The sequence below is a fragment of the Myotis yumanensis genome, unplaced genomic scaffold (genome assembly GCF_028538775.1).
Source record: "Myotis yumanensis isolate MYYU_CA2020_CCGP unplaced genomic scaffold, mMyoYum1.0.hap1 SCAF_3, whole genome shotgun sequence".
Classification (NCBI taxonomy): domain Eukaryota; kingdom Metazoa; phylum Chordata; class Mammalia; order Chiroptera; family Vespertilionidae; genus Myotis; species Myotis yumanensis.
This window is the reverse complement of record NW_027223754.1, coordinates 76,434,918-76,461,785: the sequence shown is the minus strand read 5'-3', so window position 1 is coordinate 76,461,785 and position 26,868 is coordinate 76,434,918. Positions and strand designations below refer to the sequence as shown.

Here is a 26,868-nt window from a genome sequence, read left to right as displayed (position 1 = left end):
GCCAGAGATCCACGCCTCCCTTGCTATGGGTGTGTCCGTGGTGCCAGTGTGTGTCCGTGGTGCCAGTGTGTGTATGTGGTGTGTGTGTGTGTGTGTGTGTGTGTGTGTGTGCAGAAACCCACCAGGAAGACCGCAGCTACCTTATTTTGCAAGCAAGCTGCGATCCGGGTTCCTGCATACATCCCGCTGCCTAACTTTTTTTATTTTTCCTCTGTGCCTTCTCTCCTTTCCAGAGGAAGGCGGTGAAGGACCTTCCCCATAGTCCCATACTCGGAGACCCGGCGGCGAGGCTGGGGCACCGCCGCGACTGCGGAGCGCAGGGCTGGGCTAGCCCCGCCGGTCTCCCTTCTAACTGATCTAATCAATGACTCCGAGGCGCTGGGGTTCCTGGCTCCGCCCCCGCCAGTCTCCTCTCTGCCTCCCATTGGGCGCGGGCCGAGGAGGCGGGGCTTTGCCCCTCGCGCGGATTGGCTGGCAGGGAATCAGTATCAATGTTTAAGCGGCGGCGTGAGGTGAATAGTCAGTCAGCAAGAGGCGCTGGGGAGAGAGCTGGGACTGCGAGCCGGTGGCTGCGGCTGCGGCGGAGGGCGGCTGGGGAGACGTTACTCCAACTGTTGAATTCCCGTCTCTCTTCTCCTTCGATGCGTGGCTTGCGGAGATGGCTTTATTTGCTTTGAAATCCGCACGCCTTTTGCAGGCTGCGAGCTGATCCTGACAGACACCAGATTGAAAGAGACCACCCGTGACAGAGAAGGAGGAAAAAAAAAACCCCTCCACAACGGACTGCACAATTAACTCTGCACACCGGGGCTGGACTTGGTGAATAGAGAACATTGGGAGGAAAATCCTGAACTGTGATGCGGGGCTAAGCTGTGAACACTCACTGGAATCCTGATTTCCCCAAAAAGACTCTGAAAGATTTGGTGGTTCCTCACGCCTAAGCAAAAGGAAAGGCTTTTTTTTTTCTTTCTAAATAAACAAATAAATACACCTTGCAAAACAGACGCCTTGTTTTTGCGAGCCTTGGACTCCGGCAGAGAGAGGTAGAGTAAAAGTGCCGCTGGATTCAGCTTCACCCTCCCTCCTCCCTCCCTCCCTCCCTTTGCTCTCGCTTTTTCCTCTTTCTCCAAAACATGAATCTGGCTTTCCTTCCCGTGGAGTGAGTCAGAGAAAGCCTCAGGAGGAAGCCGCAACTAATGTCTGTGCAGGGAAGACCAGGAGGCGAGAGTGAATACGATTCGTTCCGCTGCCTCTGACTCACCCGGCAGATCGGAGCACCTGCATTTCTGGATGTGTCATCCCCGTGTGTCCAGGCGCCTCGAGGACCTGAAATGATGCGTGGACAGACCCGTGTCTAACATCCCCTCGGAGGTGGGCGCCCCTGGCTGGACCGGCGCGGCCGCAGCCCCTCGCCCTCTGCCCTCCCCGAGCCGCCCAGAGACTGAGAGCCAGACTGCAGACTGCATCGCGCCAACCCTTGATGTGTTTCTTCCATCCAGCTCGTTCCTACTATTAAAAATATTTTTTTGGAAGGGGGGAGGAAAGACCCGCACTTTATTCGCTTCAAATGTTCCCCACTTTTATGCCTCGCCAAGCCTTTCCTTTCTAGATGACGAGGACCGGGAGGCAGGGCCATTGGAAGGAGATGCTGAATAGGAAGAAAAGAGAGGCACTTGACGGTCCAGCCTTGTGAATGCAGAGACTGTTTCCCTTCTAGCGAGAGACAGGGAGAGTGTGTGTGCGAGGGCTGGGAGGTGGCTCCCCCTTCCTTTCCATTCCGCCTCCTCCCCCTCCCCCCCTGAAGCTGCACATCCAACCATGAGTTGCCTGTTGATTTCCTTTCGCCCGAGAAGCCACGCAAACTGGAATTAAACTGCAGCGAGAGAAGTCCCTGCTCGCCGGGAGAGAATGGGATGGTAGCTGCGGCTCCCGGCTTCTCGCAGAGAAATCAGAGTGTGTGTCGTCCGAACGGAGGCGGAGATACCTCGATACACCCCTCCCTCCCCCCCCACCCTCCCCGTAGACTTAACACCGCAAACGCGGATCAGGCTGTGGCTTTCCGGACTTTGGGGGAGAGCCTTTTCGGAGGAAGAGAGGGAGGAGCTTGGCGGAGGGAGGAAACTACAAATCGGGACACTAGTTCTTTGCACTGCATTTCCTCCCCTCCCTTTGGCTGCTCGGAAAGGAGAGAGAGAGAAAAAAAATACGCTTGGCTGGGAGATGCAGTCCGCCGCCGCCGCCTCAGCCAGAAATGCAAGATTAGATCTCTAAATGCAGTAAAAACACGGCCGGAAAACAGACCCGCCGGAGAAGCAAGCAGACATTTCACAGCGCCCGGGGAAAGCTTCAGAATATATCTGACTCGCTCTTCACTGCTCCCCAGCCCCATTCATTTCATCACCGGAGGCGACCAGAAACAAGTAAGGATTTCACTTTCCCATCTGCCTGGAGACACACCTCCCCGCTCCCTCCCCCACCAATTGGAAGAGTATTCCGGAGGCTCCCGGCCGGAGTGGATTTGCAGCGTCCCAGCGGGAGCCAGGAAAACCTACGCATTCTAGGCTCATCATCTCTCCCCCACCCCAGACTCGATTTACACTGTATCCCCGGCACCGTCGCTAAGTTTGAGTCGCCGCAAGTTCGGGCGGCAGAGACAAAGCCGCGGGCTTGCCCCAGCCGCGGGGAGCCGCCGCCTGGCTCCGCGCTCCTGCAGCATCGCCGCGCCTCTGCTTCTCGCCCAGTGCGGATGCTGTAGATCAACAGGTTCGGGAACTTGAGCGGAATCAGGAGGGCTCGCCGGGTCCCGCAGCCCGGGAGCTGGGGGAAGGAAGGACCCACAGACTTGTGGCTGGCTCGGCGCGCATGCTGCGCGGGGGCTCCAGGCTGACCCGCACCCATTCGCTCTCCCCTCCGGTCCGGTTGTCACTGCCTCCACCCCACCGGTCTGGGATGTACCTTTCCATCTGTTGCTGTTTTCTGCTCTGGGCCCCTGCCCTGACGCTCAAAAACCTGAACTACTCCGTGCCGGAGGAGCAGGGGGCCGGCACGGTGATCGGCAACATCGGCAAAGATGCGCGGCTGCAGCCGGGGATTCCGCCCGCGGAGCGCGGCGGCGGCGGCGGGCGCAGCAAGTCCGGCAGCTACCGGGTGCTGGAGAACTCGGCGCCGCACCTGCTGGACGTGGACGCGGACAGCGGGCTGCTCTATACTAAGCAGCGCATCGACCGCGAGTCCCTGTGCCGCCACAACGCCAAGTGCCAGCTGTCCCTCGAGGTGTTCGCCAACGACAAGGAGATCTGCATGATCAAGGTGGAGATCCAGGACATCAACGACAATGCGCCCTCCTTCCCTTCCGACCAGATCGAGATGGACATCTCGGAGAACGCGGCCCCCGGCACCCGGTTCCCCCTCACCAGCGCGCACGACCCCGACGCGGGCGAGAACGGGCTCCGCACCTATCTGCTCACCCGCGACGACCACGGCCTCTTCGCGCTGGACGTCAAGTCCCGTGGCGACGGCACCAAGTTCCCAGAGCTGGTCATCCAGAAGGCGCTGGACCGCGAGCAGCAGAACCACCACACGCTCGTGCTGACCGCCCTGGATGGCGGGGAGCCGCCGCGCTCCGCCACTGTGCAGATCAACGTGAAGGTGATCGACTCCAACGACAACAGCCCCGTCTTCGAGGCGCCCTCCTACCTGGTGGAACTGCCCGAGAACTCCCCGATGGGCACCGTGGTCATCGATCTGAATGCCACCGACGCCGACGAAGGCCCCAATGGCGAAGTGCTCTACTCCTTCAGCAGCTACGTGCCCGACCGCGTGCGGGAGCTCTTCTCCATCGACCCCAAGACCGGCCTGATCCGTGTCAAAGGCAACCTGGACTATGAGGAGAACGGCATGCTGGAGATCGACGTGCAGGCTCGGGACCTGGGTCCCAACCCCATCCCGGCCCACTGCAAGGTCACTGTCAAGCTCATCGACCGCAACGACAACGCGCCGTCCATCGGTTTCGTCTCCGTGCGCCAGGGGGCGCTGAGTGAGGCCGCCCCGCCAGGCACCGTCATCGCCCTCGTGCGGGTCACTGACCGCGACTCGGGCAAGAACGGGCAGCTGCAGTGCCGGGTCCTGGGCGGAGGCGGGGCGGCCGGCGTCCTGGGCGGGTCGGGAGGATCCGTGCCCTTCAAGCTGGAGGAGAACTACGATAACTTCTATACGGTCGTGACTGACCGCCCGCTGGACCGGGAGACACAGGACGAGTACAACGTGACCATCGTGGCGCGGGACGGGGGCTCCCCTCCCCTCAATTCCACCAAGTCGTTCGCCATCAAGATTCTGGATGAGAATGACAACCCACCTCGTTTCACCAAGGGACTCTACGTGCTGCAGGTGCATGAGAACAACATCCCAGGAGAGTACCTGGGCTCCGTGCTCGCCCAGGACCCCGACCTGGGCCAAAACGGCACGGTGTCCTACTCCATCCTGCCCTCGCACATCGGCGACGTGTCCATCTACACCTATGTGTCCGTGAACCCCACCAACGGGGCCATCTACGCCCTGCGCTCCTTTAACTACGAGCAGACCAAGGCTTTTGAGTTCAAGGTGCTGGCTAAGGACTCCGGGGCGCCCGCGCACCTGGAGAGCAATGCCACCGTGAGGGTGACAGTGCTGGACGTGAATGACAACGCGCCGGTGATCGTGCTGCCCACGTTGCAGAACGACACCGCCGAGCTGCAGGTGCCGCGCAACGCCGGCCTGGGCTACCTGGTGAGCACCGTGCGCGCCCTGGACAGCGACTTCGGCGAGAGCGGGCGCCTCACCTACGAGATCGTGGACGGTAACGATGACCACCTGTTTGAAATAGATCCGTCCAGCGGCGAGATCCGCACGCTGCACCCCTTCTGGGAGGACGTGACTCCCGTGGTGGAGCTCGTCGTGAAGGTGACTGACCACGGCAAGCCCACCCTGTCCGCGGTGGCCAAGCTCATCATCCGCTCGGTGAGCGGCTCCTTGCCCGAGGGGGTGCCCCGCGTGAACGGGGAGCAGCATCACTGGGACATGTCGCTGCCGCTCATCGTGACTCTGAGCACTATCTCTATCATCCTCCTCGCGGCCATGATCACCATCGCTGTCAAGTGCAAGCGAGAGAATAAGGAGATCCGCACTTACAACTGCCGCATCGCGGAGTACAGCCACCCGCAGCTGGGCGGGGGCAAGGGCAAGAAGAAGAAGATCAACAAAAACGATATCATGCTGGTGCAGAGCGAGGTGGAGGAGAGGAACGCCATGAACGTCATGAACGTGGTGAGCAGCCCCTCCCTGGCCACCTCCCCCATGTACTTCGACTACCAGACCCGCCTGCCCCTCAGCTCGCCCCGGTCGGAGGTGATGTATCTCAAACCGGCCTCCAACAACCTGACTGTCCCTCAGGGGCACGCGGGCTGCCACACCAGCTTCACCGGACAAGGGACTAATGCGAGCGAGACCCCAGCCACTCGGATGTCCATAATTCAGGTAGGAGACTTTTAGCATCACTGGGACTTCACTTTATTGCTGGTTTGGGAGCTGTCCTGAAACCTTTCTTACAGGACAAGCCACTGGCAGCAGCAGTGAGAGGGTTTGTTTTTTTTTGTGTGTTTTTTTTTTTAATGAAAATGGTTTACACTTTTGCCACTGCCTGTGTACAACATTATCTATACATATTCTCTCCCATGTAAATAGTCTAAAATCTACAAGATGTAAATGTCTTACTTTTGTTGCATTTTTAAAGTTTATTTTTGTAGTTTTAAAAATGTTAGCAAGGTTAAGTTTATTCATAGTTTATTTTACTTTATTTTTGTTTGGTGCTCTACATTTTTTCCTGTAAGAAAGGATTTCCAGAGTAGAAAAAAAATGTTTTGCCTAATTCACTTTAAAAGTGCATTTGAGTCCATTAAAATACATAATGCCAAGTCAGAGAAATGTGTACCCAGATGTTAAGGAGTTAACTACCTAAAGTGAAATACAGAAACCTGCCAGAATTCCAGAGTCTGAATCAATTTGAGCCCGTTTTCACTGCCACCTCCAAAGTCAGCTTGATATTTTAAAAGTATTTTCAAGGACATGAATTTTATCTACTCTTTAACTAAAACTGCAGCATAATGCATTAAGTTGCTTAAGCTTTGGAAATGTGACATATACTCTTAGGATCTTTCAAAAGTTTGTATAAATGTAGACTCTGGATAATGATGAGTAACTATCTATGAAAAGTTTCAATTTATTCTGTCCTGTGGTTTTCCTGATCTGTGTTTTGCTGTCATTGATGAATGTAGAAAGTTCACAAGAAGGTCATGGACTGCTTTGGGGCTCTTGAAAACAGGAAGCAAAGTTGCACTAAAGGCACTTGCCATAAAGAATTCCAGGATGCATTTAGTTTGCATACTGTGTGTTTTCTGTATATCTAAGTGATGTTTATTATGTATTAGATAGTATTGTTCGAAGGTTTTGATATATGAAAAAAATGACCCAGCATGGACATAGATTTTAACAGCAGCAGGTGACTGTATTGTGTGTAGTCATTGCCTAGTTACTTTTATCCACTATTGAGTTGTGTCACAGGAAAACTTAATTCTCCTCTATTATGCATGTGAGTTACTACAAATTACTCTGGATGAGCAGTACTGGAAATTCAAAACTGAGTTTAACTATGAGTGACACTTTGGGAGGAAGATTAGTTTGGGGCAAATGAAAATAATTTGTTCATTACTTTATGCTTTCAAAAGCAAACACCTTTAAATGACACTTAAGTAATGTTTTTATTATTCAAATAGGGTTTTAAAATTTCATAACCTTATATTTTCTGAGACAAATGTAACAAATGCTAAAACTTAGCAAAACTTATTTTCTTATAATAGTATAATGCCCTTGTAAAAGAGACTCTTGTACTTGATGCCACTGAATATACCAAAGTATTAATTGTACTAATATTAAATTTCACTTTTTAGTGTTTACTGATACCAGTAATCATGGCTTTTTGAGGTTTAATAAAACTGAACAAGAAATTTCTCCCTTAAAAAAAATCATGGTTTCCATGAAAGTCTTTCTGTGACTGTAGAAAACTGGTATTTATGATAATCTTTTTAAAGAGAGATGTTAAATATATATTTATAAATCTTTTACAGTCATTTCACAAATACACATGTTATACACTCTTCTTATATTTTTACCATTGACATTACAATGGTATCACAGAGGCTTAATGCTGGATCTTCTACTTTAAGCTCTATCAGTCGAATTCTTATTTAGGCTCCACGTAAAAATGAAGTTGGTCTATTAGTGAGGAACAATCTTGGATGGAAGTATCCAGGAGGTTTTGGGGGTTGGGGTGGCCACATTGTATTTATATCATAGTGTTCTTGAAGCTGGTCATTGCTTGATGTGTGGCTGGATGGTGGTGGTGGTGACGATGATGATGATGATTCTCCTCATTAGCAGTAAAACTGGAGGAAAAGCAAATCACACACACCCAGGAAGAGAAGGAGAGAGATAGTTTAAACAGAAAACAGAAGGACGAACTTCCTTGCCATTCCTTTTTTTCTTGAATCTTAATCCACACCATAAAGACCCAGAAAAAATGTTTTAAATTCTTGAATTCCCCTTCCTTCCCCGCTGCCCCCCAGTGTCTCAATTTCCCATATTGCTCTTCCCCTGGAAATCTGGAAATATCCTCAATATAAATTGTTAAAACAGGCTTTTTTTCTGTTGAATTTTTGCAATCCTTTAAGAGATGCTCTGTAAATTCCTACTAAGTTAATTTCCTTTTAAAGGTATCAGGTTTTTCTCAACATCTACTTTGGAAAACAGCGTAAATTGACTTCAGTTACCTTACTTTTTTCCTTCATTTTTTAAACTAGCGTGCTACAAATACTCTGGGCTGAAGTGATATGTTTAAATTAAAGTGTTCAGGTATCCCATAATCCTGTTTCAAGTGCATTTATTAGTGGGTGTATTTAACTCAGTCTGCTGAGGAAGCACACTATTAATCTCATGTGTATTTCTAAGGATGAATTTTACTCCATCAGAGGACACTTGGACTAGCAGCTACTAGACCTGGTATATCTTATTTTCCAGCATGTAGAAGGTGTATGGTGTATTTGTATTGATAGAATGAAAAGAGTTTCAAAATTGTCTGAGATGCATTGATAGAGACTGGTGACATAAAACTTAGAAACTTCAGGATTTATAAGACTCATGTTACAGCTCAAATTAAGATTTATTTTAGTATCAAAAGATTTTATGTGAGTTGTAGGGCTTAAAATTTTAAGGTTGAGATTTGTAGGTTCTTGGGCATAAGGGTATTTTTATTGAATATGGATGTAGTACAATTATGTAAGCTAATGAAGAAAGAGGACTTTGCGAGAAGAGATTTTATTTCAGGTTTTTAAGAGATTTTATTTCAAGTATCTCAGCTGAAGTGAAGTCATCTCTGAAGTGTTTAACCAATAGACTAGTGATTAAAATATCCTCAGTAGCGTGACTCATAATAAAAGATTGTTATAATGAAATGTTTTATTCATTTTAAAGCTATAAAGTTTATTTTGAAAAATAGGAACATAGATTTGTGGTAGGTAAGGCAAATAGATTGTTATACAAATTTATAAAAGCACTTTTCACAGAAACAATTTCCATATGAATTATTTTATATATTAACATGAGAATCTAAAATCAAGCAGAGATCATCACTAATTGTCACAAGTAACTGCTTATTGTGGCTTATAAAATTATTTAAGTCTCAGAGAAACTTCTCAACAGGTGTTTTCAAAGAAGACTTCGCTGAGAAGAGGGAGAAGACTGGGGAGTTCTTACTAGTGGGTATATTTCCAGTATTTGTTTGAACATCTGTGTTTTCATATTTTTTGGTAGCACTACTATAAGTCATCTTAGTATGCTTTCAGAGAAGAAAATGTATAGAGCCAGCAGAATAATACCTACTAAAATAAAATTTTGAAAGAAATATATTCTTACACAGTTTTTTTACAGTTCAGTTTTAAAAAGATTCACATTAGGGTTGATTTTAGATTTTTTATGTTAGAAGAGAAAATCCTTTTGCTATCCATACCTGACATTTTCAATAAAAGGGAATTAAACACATGATAAGTCTATAAAAATGAAATTGAGACATAGATGACTCAAGTATCATAGTATGGACAATAAATTCAGTGTTTTAGAATGAAAAGGTGAAAGAAAAATTGTATCTTTACTAGGAACATTATTCATTATATACTTCTACTCCCACTTCTTTATTTTCTTCTTTATTGACAATAGGAACCCAGGTGATTTCCCTAGATCATGGTCTTCAAAATTACACTCTAGTGTGTTAGCAATTTCAGTAACAAACATAAAGTGTGTGAATATTTTTTTCTTCACTTATAATTTTGAAGATATTTTCCTGCAATGTTATTCTAATTCAGCACAGTTTGATTAGTTACATGCAATAATTTCCATAAACTTCATATACCTCTTTATTTCTAGGGGTAATCGTTGGTTGAGTAAAAAGGGAATGTTTCTTTCTTATTACATGCCTCCAGGAGTGCCTTGTGCACTTGTCTTTAATTTTTTTAAAGGTAGGATTAATTCCTACTTTAAATTAACATGAGTACATAATCACAAAACTTTTTCTGTTTTATTGTGTATTAAAAGTAGTATAAAGTGCAAATAAACTTAATTAAAAAGATAATCAGCCATTAAGGTGTTTTGACTTTCTTTACAGAAGAATTTAAAATGTAAAATATTATGGTCATTCTTAATATAGTGTTACTTTTACTCTTAGTTTTGTGTGTGCCCATAAAAATCCAAGCTCCAATATAAATCTGTGTGCATTTCTCAATTTTACCATAAATAAATGCACAATATGAACTAGAAACCTGAGAATCTTATTTTTAATATTAGTTGATATAACTACTCATAAGTTAATAACGTCTTCATCCACTAGCTTTTAGTTTGCAATAAAATTTTCAAAATACTAGTTAGGCAATTCTTGTTCTTACACTGAGATGATAATCCATCAGTCTTCTATAAATGTAAAAGTAAGATAATTTTACATTTTAGTTGGATTCTATGAGTGAATTCTATAATTTTCCTTGAGGTCTGTGAGTGAGTTTTATAATTGCACTAAATACTAGTATTATATGTAAGTCTACTTAGAGGATTTTGGTATCTTTATGTTATTTAAGGCTGTGTGCAATCATGAAAAATATCAGGTCATGGAAAAGTATGCCATACAATTCCTCTCTCAGCTGCTTCAACATATTTAGTTAAGAAGAAAATTTATATGTTTTAAACATTTTTCTATTGCCTGTGACTATATTGTCCAAACCACACCAAAAAACCTCCAATGCCATATTTTCCAGAAACTTTTCTCTATAAAGTTTATGTTATAATATACATTATTTCTTTTTTTTAGAATGCATAGACATAGGCTTATATAGGATATTAAAATAAATTAATTATTAAAATAATTCCAAATATCATGTCTATTAGATTATTAAGAAATATACATATTTTAAGAGAAACAGTCTTAAAAATCTCCAGATAAATATTAAATTCAAGTTAAAAATACAATATTTATAGTTTATCATGTTTCATTGCCATTGTCAGGTTTCAATTTTTTTTTATTGTTAGTTCTGCTTATGCAATATTATGCAATAGGAATATATCTATAAAATAAAAGGTGCAAATTAAGAAACTATTTGTGTTTTGAAGATTAATGAAGGCTTACATGCATTTACTACAGCGAAGGTTGGCTCTGCCTATAATTAGGGAAATGTGAACAAGATAAAACTTCTTGGCAAAATTCAAATATAAATACATATAAACATGGCTTTATATTTTCAGTATAATGTATGCAAATACATAAGCACAGACATTAGCCCATTTTAATACTTTATTCGTTCAAAGTCAGTTCTCTTTTTAATGAGGAACGCAAACCATTATTTTCCTTTGAAAATATGTTAAAAGTTGTTGATTTTACTGTTTTAAATCTTCAAACAGTTTGAAGTTCCTTAGAATAGAGCCAGTCATTCTAGAGAAGAGAAGTTAAGGAACAACTAGCATTCAGTGGACCTTGTGCAAATTAAGAGAAAAAAACAACACCTTGCAAGTTTCTGATTCTTCTGGAGGATGGTAGGATGGGTGGAAGCACTGTGAGAAGGTGTGCTGTGAGTCTGATGATGAAATAAGAGGAGGAAGATGAAACTACTAGAACTGGGCTCACGCCAGTTCGGAAGTAAAACTTAACTCCCTATGCTGAGTAGTCTTGCAATACACTCAATAGTGGGTAAATTCTTACAAATGCACCTGCTAATTATGGTATTACGCATTGCTCCAGAATGTATTCCCCTCAGTGATACTTTCTGTTTAATAAATCCCACAGGGCATTATCTTAAAGTCATATTTTAGTCAAGCCATTAGGGAAGGATTTATTTTTTTTTGTATTGAATTCCTTCAACCAGTGACTATATACTAGTATTTGTTAGAGAATAGCATAAAGTCCATTTCGCTTATCAATTTTAAGATAGTGTGACTTTTACCACCTACCTACAAAATACTTTTAAAGTTCATCAGACCTACACTAATCTATTGTCAGCCTAGTTTAGTAAAAGAAACATTGACAAGCTTTTTCTTTCTATGGCCACACAGTATTTTACAGTTAGTCATAGCTTTCAACACTAGCTTTGACAGTGACATATTACTATCCTTTGGTCTTCTGAAATAAATTATCCATAATAAAGAAGTCCTTAATGACATCAAACTTTCCTGCTGTGACTAAGCAGAAGCTTGCTAGAGCTTTCTTGCCACTGCAGAAGTCTAAGTTCCATATTTGTAAGGTAAAGGAAAAAAAGACAACAAAATACAGATGCAAATTGTGGCTGTGTAAGTGGCATCTACCACTTGTATGCACCAGGGTCTCCCAATGATAGATTGTAAATTGGTTTCAGACAGTGTTTGAGAGAATCTATTGATATACATGTGACACACTTCCATTTGTATGTCCTGGTCCTACTAACATTCTGATTACTGATATTTGTAGGCCTTGCCCTGGATCTATTCCAGGCAGTTTTATTGTAGTGAAATGGCTCATACAGTTCATTGAGCATCTAGCATAACTGTGCTGAACATGATTGGCACATTTGCATATATTTATTCAAAAAATAAGGTAGTCAAACAGCATAATTATGGGAAAGTGAATCATAATAATAAAGGACAATTTAAGTTAACAAGCTTTGTGATCAAAGGATAAATACAGGTTGGATAAATGAGACTTTAGATGTAACTAATCTACATAAATAGACTTTGGTCTGATTAAAGAAATGGAATATATTAAAATAATCTAATAGTATTAGAAATGCATTTTATAGCAATCATTTTGAAATATTTCAAGATCTGTGTTATTTTATTTATGTTTCTATTTAATAATATAGTCATGGACCATATTTACATTGGATGAAAAACAAGCAAGGTAAAGATAAATGTAACCCTGTAAGCTTGGTTCTGGAATATACCCTGTCTGAGCAATATTCATTATTTTTTAAACTTGTAATGTTTTTGAATGACTTTTAATTGGTGGAACACATTAAAGGGACCATTTAAAGGACAATTTCTTGTTTACTCTCTTTATCAGCTAACAGCAGCCTTTGTGGAATTTGAAACTGAGAGCACTAAAACTCTATTTCAAGCTTTCAAAGCTACACATTCATAATTGTTTAATAAATATATACTACTTTTAAGAGACACTGGGTACATGTTTTAAAATTATATTAACACATAATATAGATAATGACTTTACATGCAGAAAGGTTCTAATATTCTTCTAATAGCATATATACATGTACACGTACATGTACACATACATACACCATATACATATATTTCCTCAATCCTTACCCAAGGATATGTTTATTGATTTTTAGAGAGAGAGGAAGATAGAGAGAGAAACAGCCATCGGTTGCCTCCCACACATACCCTGACCAGGGATTGAACCCACAAACTAGGTATGTGCCCTGACGGCATGGAACACACAGCCTTTTGGTGTACAGGATAGCACTACAACTAACTGAGCCACCTGGCCAGGGCACATATATGTTTTTAAATAACAGATTTAATTTACAATGTGACTAAGTAATTTCTTTTCAACAACTTGGTGCTTTAGATATATTTTCTTAAGCTTCTTTAGTGATGCATTTTTAAAAATGTGATTTAAGCATACCAGTAAGTCACCATTTAGCATACTTCTTTATAGTATTTATATCTGACTCCACTACCTAATGACTAATTATACTTTTACCTATATTTTTTGTGTCCTCTAATTCAATAAAACTCAAATGGAAATACAGCTATATATCCCGAATCCTAAAAGTTTAATTTTATAAAGCAGAAATGCAACAGGTATTTTATTGTAGGTAGAAATGGTAGGGGTCCAAATATCTTTTCTTATTTTTATAATCCAGGCTTAGACTAGAAATGACTTAGATCAAGTCTTAAATTTTTATTTATTTGCACTATGTACACATACATCAGTTTTGAGTCCTAAAACTATAGCTATAACATTTTTTTTCAATTCAGACCCCAATATTAATACCTTTGCTGAAAGCTGTTCATTTTATTTTGTTAAGCTGTTTATTTTGCACAAGCATATTATATCAGAATATACTGTTATTACTGTATGACTGAATATTTGATAATTTCTTTTTAAAATTTCACCATAGCAATTGCACATGCAGAATAGATACTTGTAAAAATAATTCACCTATGATTTTCCTGAAGGCTTATTTAAGTACAGTGTAAAGTGGCTGCTATATGCTTTTACCAATGTCCTCATTTCAGTAGATGAGATGACAGTAAGATATTAGAATTTTTGAGAAATAATATGCTTAAAATCTCAGTAAAATTTACTAAGAAAAATATTATTTAATATTTTGTAGAAAAAGGAATTAACTTCAAAAGGGATTATTTTCAAGCCTAAAATTGATAATTGCTTAATGACACATCTTTATATAGTGTCATAACTTTCTGAGCAATCTTAAAATAATTTATTTTTATTTTATAGGTTTGTCAGCAAAAAAAAAATCAAACAAACAAACAAGCAAGCAAACAAACTAACAAAAAGCTCACAAAAAAACAATCCAAAATGAATATTGTCTAAATATTGGTGAATTCTAATCAGTCTCTTCTTGGGGCATAAATATCTTGCTTCCTATTTTGCTTTTTCAATTTTGCATCTATTTTTAAATAATTTATTTCAAATCAACTTATTGCATTAAGAATGTGAATAAGAGGAGTTGTATGTCATGCAAAATAATGTGAATCAATGATCTATCATTATTGTCATTATCACTAGGATAAAACTTTAATGATATACTACTTTTATGCCTTCATATCAAGGCATAAAACTTGATTGCTTTATTATTATTTTAATCTTTACATCACTTTGTGTTACATTAATAAAATGTTTTTTGTTTGTTTGTTTTAAACCAATGTCTAATCTCTGATCTTAAACTTGGTTGATGAAATCAGAATTTTCTGATTAAAAAATGGTGATATATATTAATTCTTCCTTGGCATGGTTTATAATTGTACAAAATCAATGAAAATATGTTGTTAATGCATGAGCCTAATTGTAATAAGATAGAGGGTTATTGAGAGCATATGTATATATATGTAAAATAGCAAACATTTTAATGCAGCACACAAATTGAAAAAAGGAAGTCTGTAACCTTGCAGGTTTAGTATTGGTAGATGCCTGGATAGTAGTAATTATCAGCTAAACTTCCTGGTCCTGACCTTCTAGGAAAGCTACTATTTATCCCTAGATGATAATAAGGCAGAAAATAAGTGAACTACCCTGTTAAACAAATCATACTCACAGGAATTTGTAAGGGTTATTGGCAAAAGCCTATTTTACAGTGAGGCCCTAATATAAGATATGCCAATACCAACGAATGAAACAGTATGCCTAATTGGAGAGAAAATAAAAGACAAGGAATGCATTTAAGGAAACTTTTTTGTTGTTGAGCAATAGATGTTCCATGATTTTTTCATAATCAAGACAATTACACAGTAATTTAGGTTAGAATGTATGCCCAATTCCCCATCTCAAAACCCAATTTGTTACTACCTGTGGCTATTTCTATTACAAAAAAAAAAGAAACATAATTACTATGAGTCTCAGCAGTCTTAGAGTAAATTTTTGCAATTACAATGCCTCCCTTGGGCAGATGTGTGAAAATGGTAGTTTAATTCCTGCCAGGATCTTTCTGTTCCTCATGCATTTTTGGATTTGGTGTCAACTGCTTATTAGAGTGGCTCTGTTTGCTGTGGTTAAAAATTATGTCAGTGTTTCTATAGTATATCTCTAGAAATAAAGATCCACATGTCAGCTATTAAAATTTGCCTTGGGTGAAAAGTTGACAACGTAAAGTCTTAGCAAAGAATTAGATAATATTTTCCATTATGTTCCTCTGTTGCCTGGTTAAGTTTGAAGTAAATGGTAGTAAGACTGTTTAGCAGTGTTGAGAAAGAAGGATTTAGACTAGTAGGTAAAAAGAAAGGTGCAGTTCTTTGAAATATGAAGTAAGATTTAATCAGCAGAAATCAATGAAACTATTTTCATTCTATGCTTGAATCTAAAGCTATTTAAGGCATAAGAATTTTAAAAAGCCCTAATGAATATATTGAGACTGGGTAATAGGTGATTTAACATGCTACCAATTTCCATTTATTCCTTCTTTGGGTTGTGGTGTATAATCTCTGTTCTTAATAAAGATCTAATTGACCTACACACAAATAATATGTGTAATTCAGGCTGAAGAGTTTTAAACCTCCGAATCAGTGTTATAACCAGTGGTGAAGATAATTTGTCACAAAGCAGTTTAGATAGCAGAGCACTTGAGGACAAGGGCCACATTCTCTTGTTTGCTTTTGTACTTGAGAGAACTTACCATGGTTTCTCATGGTAGGCACTTAAAAATTAGAATTCTTTATAATTTCTTATGACCAGTAATAAAATATGACCCAGAGCTTAAAATTCAAACTTAAAAATTACTAAGGCCAAAGTCTGAAATATTATCTACATTAAAATGATGAAATAATTACATGCTGAAAAATAATTTATTTGAAGATGACTTATTTTGATAATTATTAGTTATAGTTTTTACCTTTCAAATAACTACAATAAAAATTCCTATAGAATTCTATTGGTCATATTAAAAGTTCATGAATAAAACTTGATCAAAGTTCATAATTATAAGCATCAACTTTCACATAACTTGTGTTTTATATATACATAATCAATGTGATCCTTTTTATATATTTAAGTTTAAGATTCTTATTCTTTTGAAGACATAATATTAATGCTTATTTTTAAATGACTTTTAAAGAAATAAAATTATATAAGCCATAAATAGTTATTTGGGGATTACATTTATTTATATGTATTGACATGTGATTTTATGATATTCACTTTGGTACCAAGTGATTATTAGATTTGCCATCTGATAATGGGAAAAGAAAATCATCATGGGTAATCATCACGTGTATAATAATAACGCAACTTACAAAATTCTTTTCAAATTTTCTGGATCTATGTTGTATAGGTGGTAGGAAACTGTCAGGCACCTATTGAGAAAACTTGCACTAAGCACTCTTACCAACAATATATTGCCCATTTTAGTGTTGTTATTTAAAACAAATCTACCACCTGCAGAGTTGTTCAATCCATAATCATTGATTCAACTACTAAAAATGAAATAATATTAAAAGCCCTTAATTAAAATAATTTACTACTATTAAGCTATTCTAGGACTTAATCACTATATATCTGAATTTAAAATTTTAATTGCAAAATCTATATCAAACAATAAGGGGGGGCTGATAGAATAAAGGCTTCAAGTAGAATGAGCTTTTAAACTGTATTAAGATTTAATTATTTTACATGCCAGAGTATCTGGGATATAAAACGAAAGACAATATAATAGAAAGGAGCATAGAAATTTAAATTTAACCAATTTATGGTTCATTGTCAAAACATTCAAAAATAAGAGAAAGACGTTCTGAAAGATTAAACAAATAGTGTTAAATATTTTATATGATTTTTTAACTTAAATTCTTTATTGTTTAAAGTATTACATAAGTCTCCCTCCCCTCCCCCACAATATTTTATATGATTAGCTGACAAATAGTGAGTTCTCAATGGGGACATTTACACCCACAATTATGTAAACATTATAGTTCACGTCCATCTGTAAACTCACCCTGGAATGTTTATCATCTGGGGTAAGAAGGCACATTTGCAGGGGGTGCCATCTCTGGGTGGGCTACCAGGCCAAGTCTTGGTTTCATGCCACTACAAAAGTCTTACCTGGGGACAGGTATTCTCTCAGACAGCCTGTAGCATTCCAAAACCTGTCTGAAATTTACTCATTTGTCTGAATGCGCTTTTTCTTGAACGATCATAAATTCTTTCTTTTAGAACAGCAATTTTAAACCCTTTTCATCTCATGGCACATATAAAGTAATTACTAAAATTTCGCAGCCCGACAAAAGATATCTCTTTTGCTGAATCTGACAAAAAATATATATAATTTTGATTGTTTTCAAAAATAATATTAGTAGTTACCTACCCTTTTTGACTTTTAAAAGATTCATGTGCTTATAACTTGTATATAAGGATTTTCGGTACCAAGAATTAACCTATTATTTCACATGACCACTAACATGCAATTCTATTGTCTGACCTATATATTTCTGGTTCAAGATAGGGCATGAATACCCAACAGCTATTGTTGTGTTGGCTTTTGTCATTTTATCTGACAATCTAAAGGAAAGGGAAACTGTGCTCCTGACTAAATAGTCAGGTATTGCAATTTTTAAAAATGCTTGTGGCACACCAGTTGAAAATCACTGTTTTAAATACAGCTTAGAAATTTACTGGAAATGTGATTTTCAAACATGTGGTAAATATACCAGTTTTTTATGCATTTATTTTAGTCTTCCCACAACATCATATAACCTAAAACATGTATCATTTTTTAAAACTTCAAAAAATTGTTCAAATATTTAAAAAGCATCATAAAACACATAATTTGAGTGAGGCAAAAACGAAGCATTATTTGTCATATACTGACTTGTTCTAATTCTTCCTTCTTATCCTTACCATCTCGTCTCTTCTGTGATATCCATTCAGAAAATATATATTTTTACAGAGATACCTTAAGAACCTTGTATATTTATATCTAACTTAAATATATTTAAAAAATTAGATAACTATGTTGATGAGACCATGGTGGTGTTTACCACCAAATTAATATTTAACTAGATGTACATTTGGATCTGATAATCATATATTGATATGACACAGTGGAGCAATTAAGGATTGGATTAGATTTGAGATTGGTTGGTTTGAATAATATTATGTTTAGCATTATTTAAATGCAACAAGAAACATTTTTATTAGTTAAAATAAAGACTTCTTGGATTTCCTTTCATCTAAGCTTCAGTACATATTTTAATAGGTAAAATGCTTATTTTCTTTTATATAAAAGCATTAAAATGAACCTCTGCAGATGATGCTGTCTTTTTATTCTTCAGGCAAGAGTGTGCACTATTGAGATATAGTAGATATTAAGTCCCCCATCTGCCACTCCTTAGACTGTTTAATTTTATTTTTATCTCTTGATAAACCTGCTTTATATATTTATGCCTATGCAGGCCAGAGAAATAAACTAACATATCAATTTATAGCACAAGGAAAGGAAATTTATAAACTCAGCCAACAAATTTCTTGAAATTATTTTCATTTGAAATTTCCCATTGAGCCTCAGTCAACTTGAGCTTTATTTTTTCTCATTATTTTAGCGAAGAAATGAAATCTCCAAGGACACATCTGTTATTTAATGATATTACAATTTAGGGTTTCTTTTTTTTTTGGTGGATATGTGCTATGGTGATGGAAAGGCGCTGGGGGTGGAAGAAGGACAGGAGCTCTGATTCAATATCCCCAGGTAACATGATATAAATAATTGGAAAATGGAAATACCATTTCAGTTGGTTAATTGTAATAAACCTATTATCTTGTTAGAGCATTAAGGTAGAATCAACATGTTGGAAAACATAAAAGGAGAAATGAAAGCATTTAAAATTCAATCATTAGATTTCATTGTACCCATCTGCTCCCAGGAAATATAATTGGAAATTTGATTCATTGACCTTTAGCTGCCAGTTTGGACCACGATTTCAAACTATGTTTTCAAGTTGGATGTTTGAAGTTAATCTGATAAGAGTCACATTCAGTACACTTTCAACACAATTACCTTTTGAATGAAATAAAAATAAATCAGGTTTAATGGGCTGGTGTATATTTGACAAAGAGTCAGCATAGTTATTTAATCCTAGATCTGGTTAAAGTAACTAATGTTCAACTTCATTAAGATTTCTACTAACTAGAAGGCCTGCTGAACTTTTTACTGTGATTTTATGCACAACTCCTGCTTCACATTCATTATTATCTGGGTCTGTATTACACTACATTTATACTTACAGCATCCAATTACACAAAATTACATACCATGACGTAAATAAAGCAATATTTGATATTTCAGGAGGTTATCTTGAGTTTCAAGAATTTTGGCACCCTTCAGTAGGATACCACAGAACCTTCCTAAAATGATTTTTGTATCTTCATTCAGAAAGATGATGTATGATAAAATTATACATCTAACACAAGAAGTACATTATGTAAATTGACATGATTTCTTGTCAGCATTTGTGTATTGCTCTGCTCACTGAAGTTCATGTAACTTGGAAATGAGTCATGATTAGACAGGTGTTTCTTCATCTATGAGATCAAATTTCTGAAATATTTATGTAGTGATGAGCCAGATGTACACAGCTTAACCTTACAGTCCTATTTCACAGATTTTCCAAATACTTGGAAACTTGTTAAGTATGAAGCTGATTATTTTGGCAGCATATCTTTATTAATAGGATTCAGAGCTTCCTTATTTATAAGCCAGTGTTGTTAATCTAATCTAGTATATAAAATCAACAGGGAAACTGAAAAAAAATAGAATCCATCTAGGCCTAAATGACAAGGAATTTTTTGAAGCTTTTAAATGTGTTTTTATTGAATTTATAATATAAAAAATATGAAGCACAGGTGAATGATGTACATGTTTGGATGTTATGCTATTGCCATTTTGCTATGAAGTAATTATTTCTCAGATTCCTCATACTTCTATCATAATCTTGATATAAGCCACGTAAGACCATGTATCTGCCCTTTACATATATTCCTTTCAGTATCATCTCAATTGCAAGGCTTACTGTCATTTGACATGTAAAATTATTTTAAATTCACTCATCTCTTTTTTTAATGAATAGAGGCAATACAGAATAATGTAATAATGTGTCATGATTTTCATTTTGCTTATTTATTGGTTCTGCAATAATAGATGGAGAGCTTATTGTTATGCTTTCAGATGATCTATTTATATGCTGTGCTACCAGGTGCACCATTTTCATATTTGTGATGTTCTGTCCTCTCAAGGAAAAGGGTATCAGGATCCTTAAATCAAATTAGACTTACGGAAGGGTTTAATACTTTGTCATTTTTATGTTAAATGTGTAGCTTTTAGAAACTACCTGACTCAGCTTGAATAAACTCATGCTCCTTCACAGAGAGGAAAAACCTATTTTTCCAACTATGTATGACAGCCCGATTCCCTGTTTTGAAAAGAAGGAAGGAGAAAGCAGGCTATCAGCTAAGAGAACAATTCTTCTGCTTTTCCTTTCTTTTGGAAGATTATTTTCTACTTTGCATTTAATATTAATACAAAAGGTATCTAGTTCTACATTAAGAAGACATAATATTTTTAATAAAAATATAGATAGATGGCCTATAAAGAAGAGTTCTTCAAGAACAAGTGAGCTGTAATAATGAGATTTTTAAACCCTTGGTGTGTGTGTGTGTGTGTGTGTGTGTGTGTGTGTGTGTTCCATGACAAATATTCCAAAAGAAGAAGTTATTCCCCTGAGACTGTGCCTAGAGACCCAGGTAGTTGAGATTCAGGCACTGCTAGTCTAGTGTCTTTTGGATTTCAACCACTCTAGCATTGAACTGGGGAATTTGTAGTCAGCCTCCAGGGATGAATTGGCTACATTTTACTGCAGGGCCAGGTACTCTTTTCTGTTTGATTTTTAGCAAGTCGAAAGGTTCCCTAGTAGAGACTTTACTCTTGGGAAAAACAATAAAACCCCAATACGCAAAAATCCAAGTTTCTGCATTAAAAGAATTTCAAGTTTTTTTTCATTATATGTGTCTCTAAGTTTCTTTCTTTTTTAATTCCTTTTCTTTTATTGTTGACAGTATTACAGATGTCCCCCATCCCCTTCTCCCCCTTCACCCAGCCCCAACCCAACTCCATGCCTTCAGCATACTATTGTATGTGTCCATGGGGTATGCATATATGCATATATGTTATTGGTTAATCTCTTCCTGTACCTCCAACTCCCACCTTCTTATTTTTTAAAAAATTAAATGATTATATCTCCCCCTAATTTAGAGAGAAATTCGTATGTAATGCAAAAATTATACTAAAAAAACCATACCTAAAACAACACCTGGTATGTAGTATGAAATTATTACATACTTGTAAACTTAAAATAGAAAAAGTTGCATTTAAAAAATTGTAATTGCTGATAATTTAATAGTCAGAGGTAGCTATTGTAAACCTTTTGTTTTCAGATCTGCAACCCTTCTTTAGTAAAAATTCCAAAGAATTCAGACAAAACTGATTTAAGGTTATTTTAAATCTTGACATATTCCACTTAGTGTTAATATTAACATTTATTTTCCTGAAGAAATAGTCACATGTTTAATATGTGGTATTGTTCCACCCAGTCCCTGCTGAGATGGGTAATGCATGAATATACAACAAAATGTCATTCTCAAATATGAAAGAGTTATACAAAACATGTCTGGATGCAAGGGTTTTGAATAAAGAATTGTGAATCCATATATCTTTCTATCACACAAACTAGACTGTTTTTACAACAGGTGGTATATGCTAACATAATGTATTAAGCTGTTTTTTTTTTTTTGCTTAAAGTTATATAAATACAAATATTTTCTCATGTCAGTGATGTAGTTCCATATTATCTTTTTTCTTTCTTCTCTTAACAATGGTGGGATTCTGGGCCAATTAATAGATATGTTATAATTTTTTTAATCAGTTACTCTCTGATTGACAAATTATTTACAGTGAGATTCTATTCCCACAGTTTTTGGTTTTTAAAATAAACTAGCTATTCAGTCCAGAGCAAGTTGCTAACTCATATTTTTTATGTTTTTTTTAAATCAGGTGTAATAATATTTGCTGTTCATAGGATTGTCATAAGAATTAAAGATGAAATATGATTATGCATATAAAGAATATGAAGGATACTCTATGCTTAATAAATATTACACATATCATTATTGTTGTTAGCAGCAATTTGCATAAAATATTCTGGTGCAGTTAAATTTTAGGTACAGCTATGCAGACATAATCTCTGTGAAAACAATTATTTCAGTTAGCATAATGTTAGTAATTATATAAGAGTACAATTCTATTCCAGAGTACTTATGATTACAAAACAGTAATTTTACTAGAATTATGATTTAGCTTATTGCAAATTTTATTTTGACCTCTCTAAACCAGTATTGGTGACTTGTGTTTTATGGTAAATAGACATGTTAAAAAGGGACTAACTTTTGATAGACTGTCTTGCAAACATTGGTTTTCAGTTACCTTAAACTTCTTAAATTAACAAAGTCAGCTCTCAAGTAGAAAGATGTTATGAAGTCTTCCATAAGAACTATACTTTTTAAAGCAAGGAGACCTTGAAACATTTCTACAAAAGAACTGTTGTAAGGCAATGAATACCAGAAAGTTAGAAACACAGGACAGTGACTTATTTCATTTACACTTATTTTCATGTGATAAAATTGCAGCAAAGAAATGTTATCCAGGTATTTACAGCTAGCTAGGAATAGAGAACTAATGTCATCTGACCCAAAGTTTAGGTATTTTGCTCCTTCACCAGTTGGGATATCACGTTTGGCATGCATTTCTATTGTGGTATCCATGGAGTATGAGAACATCCTATAGCGTGCATAATTGTTGGTATAAAGTATGTATTGCGATATCATTCCTAGACTATAGGTCCATTTGGAAGAGAATTCTTTAAGGCCTCCACATAGTAAGCATCAAAAACTCTGCTGGGACCCATGTGCAACACATTGTCACAGGGTCTTGCAATAGAGAAACCAGAAATAGTTTTAAGAGGATATATGGGTTGTTCCAGTAAAGAGAAATAAAGCCAAATTTTGGAGAATCCAGAGGAGCCCAGGATTCTCAGATTTGATCATAGAATTAGATGGGTTCTTTCATTCTAACCAAAATTGTCCAGTAGAACTCATTGTTTTTGTTTGTGTTTAAACTAATTGAGAACTGGAGAGTTATAGGAAAAAAGCCATGCAAGAGAGTGTATCCTGGTATTAGAACTCTATAGGAAACTCTGATTAACAATTAGAATGAACATAATAAATCTGTAAAATAAACCAGAGAATGATAAGTTGAATAGGCTAGAAAGCAAATAACTATACACACAAAAGCGAGATGAATCACATAATACTTGCAGATTTTTTATTTGAAAGAGTGTGAAATTTTTAGTCAAGAGGAACTTTTTCCTATTACTTACTCATATCTGGACCTCCGGCTGGCTTTTCATGAGTTCCACAGGCCTCAATTTTTCCATCCATGATATAGAAATAATTATGATAGTCCCAGCTGCTAAGGTTGAAAGGAAATAATATGTTTGGAAGAGTTAAAATATAGCGACAAGGTTACCCTGTAAAATATATAAGGAAGATCAGGAGACAAAAGACCAAGAAATGAAAATTACTTTCCCCAGGGAGGGAACAAACACAAATTACTTTTGTTTTAAGCACACTTTGAAGAAATTTGTAATGTACTTCAGGAAGCTTCATATATCAAAGTGCATTTTTGTTTTCAGGTGTTCCCATGATAGTACTATTTCCATGGTTTTAAGTAGTTTGGAATTGAATATAAACATACTAAAAATCACCTAAAACAGAAATCCATTTAACAATATATAAATAGATTTTTAATCAGGAACACTTCAAATGCATCCACTATGAAGGAAGTCTGTTTTCTACAGAGGCTGAAAAAGACTTGTGTTTTTTCTAAATGATAACCTAATTAAGCATGGTGTATATATTAAAATGCTTCATTAGTATTTTATCTACAGGAGTGAGTAGAGCAAAATTTTTAATTATAAAGTTAAGAACTGAGACTTAGTCTTCCTAATCCAGGAGCCTGTACTTTTTCTAGTAAGGGACAGATAGTAAATATATTATGGTTTATGGCCCACACGGTCTCTGTCTCAACTACTCTACCATTGAAGCATGAAAGCAGCCATAGATAACGTATAAATAATGCACATGGCTGGGTTCCAATAAAACTTTATTTCCAAAAACAGATAGTGGGTCACCAGCCAGAGTTCTCCAACCACTTTTGTCATGCATTACTTAATATTAACAATATCTCTATTTTTTCCATTTATGTTATTGTAAAAAACTGCATCATGTAGATTATAAACAGTTTCCAATAAAATCAAAGTGATTGCTATGTCAACACTAGGGATTGAAGAATACAGGCCTATTATCTCATGAAGGGATTGCTTCTCTTATGTTAGCAAGAAGAGAAAAATTCTTCTAATTAAACTTTTCAAGCAAAGAAAAAGCTGGAGATGCTTGATTTAGGTATTAAGTGACAGTGTGATAAAGAGTCGAAAGATATTTCATTTCATTTGGTGCTAATGTTTAATTAAAAATATATTAACGTTAGTAAAGACACTTAGCTTTATTTTAATTTCAGGTCTGAATGCCAACCTAAAATAGACTATTTTCATTGAATCATACATTTAAAATGTAAAACTTATTCTTGTATTTTAGGATGGAAATGATAAATATTCTGGTAATCTAATACTTATAGATTTTTTTCTTTATTGATTAAGGTATTACATATGTGCCTTTATCTCCCCATTCTGCCCCCCCTTGCTCATAGCCTTACCCCCCCTAGTGTCTGTGTCCATTGGTTATGCTTACACGCATGCATACAAGTCCTTTGATCTCTCCCCTTTACCCCCATCCTCCCTTACCTTCTCTCTGAGGTTTGAGCATCTGATCAATGTTTCTCTGTCTCTGGATCTGTTTTGATTAATAATTAATATTTCCCTCAAATTTAGGAACACCCTTTCCTTTGTACTAGTCATTTTGGAGGACAAGTCTTCCAAATGCTTTGCATATTATCTCCTAACTTTTTATAATTGTATTTTCAATTTCTAGTTCATTTTCAAACCAGAAATTCAAATCCAATAAGTAAATTATCTCAGAATTTTAAATTTTTACATTATTTTTGTTTTGTTTTGCTTTGATTTTTGGAAAGGGTTAGTAAATTTTCTTTGAAACCCATGCAAAAGATTGGAGACTTAAAAATTCCCGCAAAATATTTACTAATTATTATAAAATTTATCGTTTGCTTAGCTGGTTGGCTAAAATGTTGCTTATAATTATAAAGAGTGAAACATTCTCTGTGCCTATCAAGAGGTAGAGAAGAAAAATTAAAAAAGTGTTGCACCGTTCAATTCATCTTAAATTCCTTCTATTTTTTCCCTCCTATTAAAAATTAGAATACACCTGCTATATAGGCTGATGCAAAATCAGACAGGAAACTGATCTTATTGATAACTTTTTATTTAATTCTTGAAATGTAACTCATTATGTAAATAATTGACTTATATCTTCTGATTAACAATTTAATATTTTGAGGAGTAAGACTGGTGAATTGTGTTTATTAAATCATTCCATTCATAAAGTTTTAGTTTTAGTGTATTGTGAAAAAAGTAAATTGATGAAATGGATAACAGACATACAGATTGGTTCACATTTTAAGTTAGTTATTTGGGAATATTATATAACTAGAGGCCCAGTGCATGAAATTCGTGCACTGGGGGGTGGGGGTCCCTCAGCCCAGCCTGCCCCCTCTCACAGTCGGGAGCCCTTAGGGAATGTCCTACTGACAGCTTAGTCTTTCTAATCCAGGAGGCAGTCTGGCCATGGAGGCTTGGAGCAGGCTCCCTGTGTGTGTGTGTGTGTGTGTGTGTGTCCGCTGGGGGCCTGCTCCCAGCAGCACCACAGAGGCTCTGAGCAGGTGCCCCTCTATGTTGGTCTCTCAGGCTTGGGCGGAGCCCGGCCCCTCCTCCTGAGATGGTTGTGACCATGATGGAGTCATGGAGTCTCAACTTCATTTGCATATTACATATATATATATTATTTACTAAATATAATACCTTAAATTTCTTTTGCACTTCAAAAGATAAGTGTTTTTTTGAGAAGTTGCTATTTTGACAATTTATATGACTAGAATGATGGTTTAGTAATACTGCATGCATTAGAATATTTAATAATAAATGCCATTATTACCTTTTTATGTTATTGACCAAAGGAAATATCTAATTATTGGAGTTATATATACATATAAAATATTCAGCCTATTAAAATAATTTAACATTAAAGTTTAGAAAGGCAAAAGTGCAGACTGTTTTAAAGAACCATCTACTATTAGGGTGATAGTAGTACTGTTTTTGCTTAGTATGTGATAATTATTTTTAAAAGCATTTCAAGATAAGCTACATCAATTTCTTATTAAATTATTTCTGAAAATATGGAGATAGAGCATTATTTTTCTCTCTTTCTTAGAGAGCCAGTATAGCAAC

At 37.4% G+C, this 26,868-nt stretch overlaps 1 protein-coding gene across 3 annotated transcripts in view; it reads left to right on the top strand.

The window, feature by feature from the left end:
* The first annotated feature begins 546 nt into the window (after positions 1 to 546).
* Positions 547 to 26,868, top strand: part of PCDH17 (protocadherin 17) — a 94,861-nt gene continuing 68,539 nt past the window's right edge. For all 3 annotated transcript variants that reach the window (XM_070408980.1, XM_070408981.1, XM_070408979.1), the window contains exon 1: positions 547 to 5,511. In XM_070408980.1, coding sequence (XP_070265081.1) covers positions 2,863 to 5,511 — 2,649 coding nt within the window. In that variant the 5' untranslated portion in view covers positions 547 to 2,862. The remainder of the gene's footprint in view (positions 5,512 to 26,868) is intronic.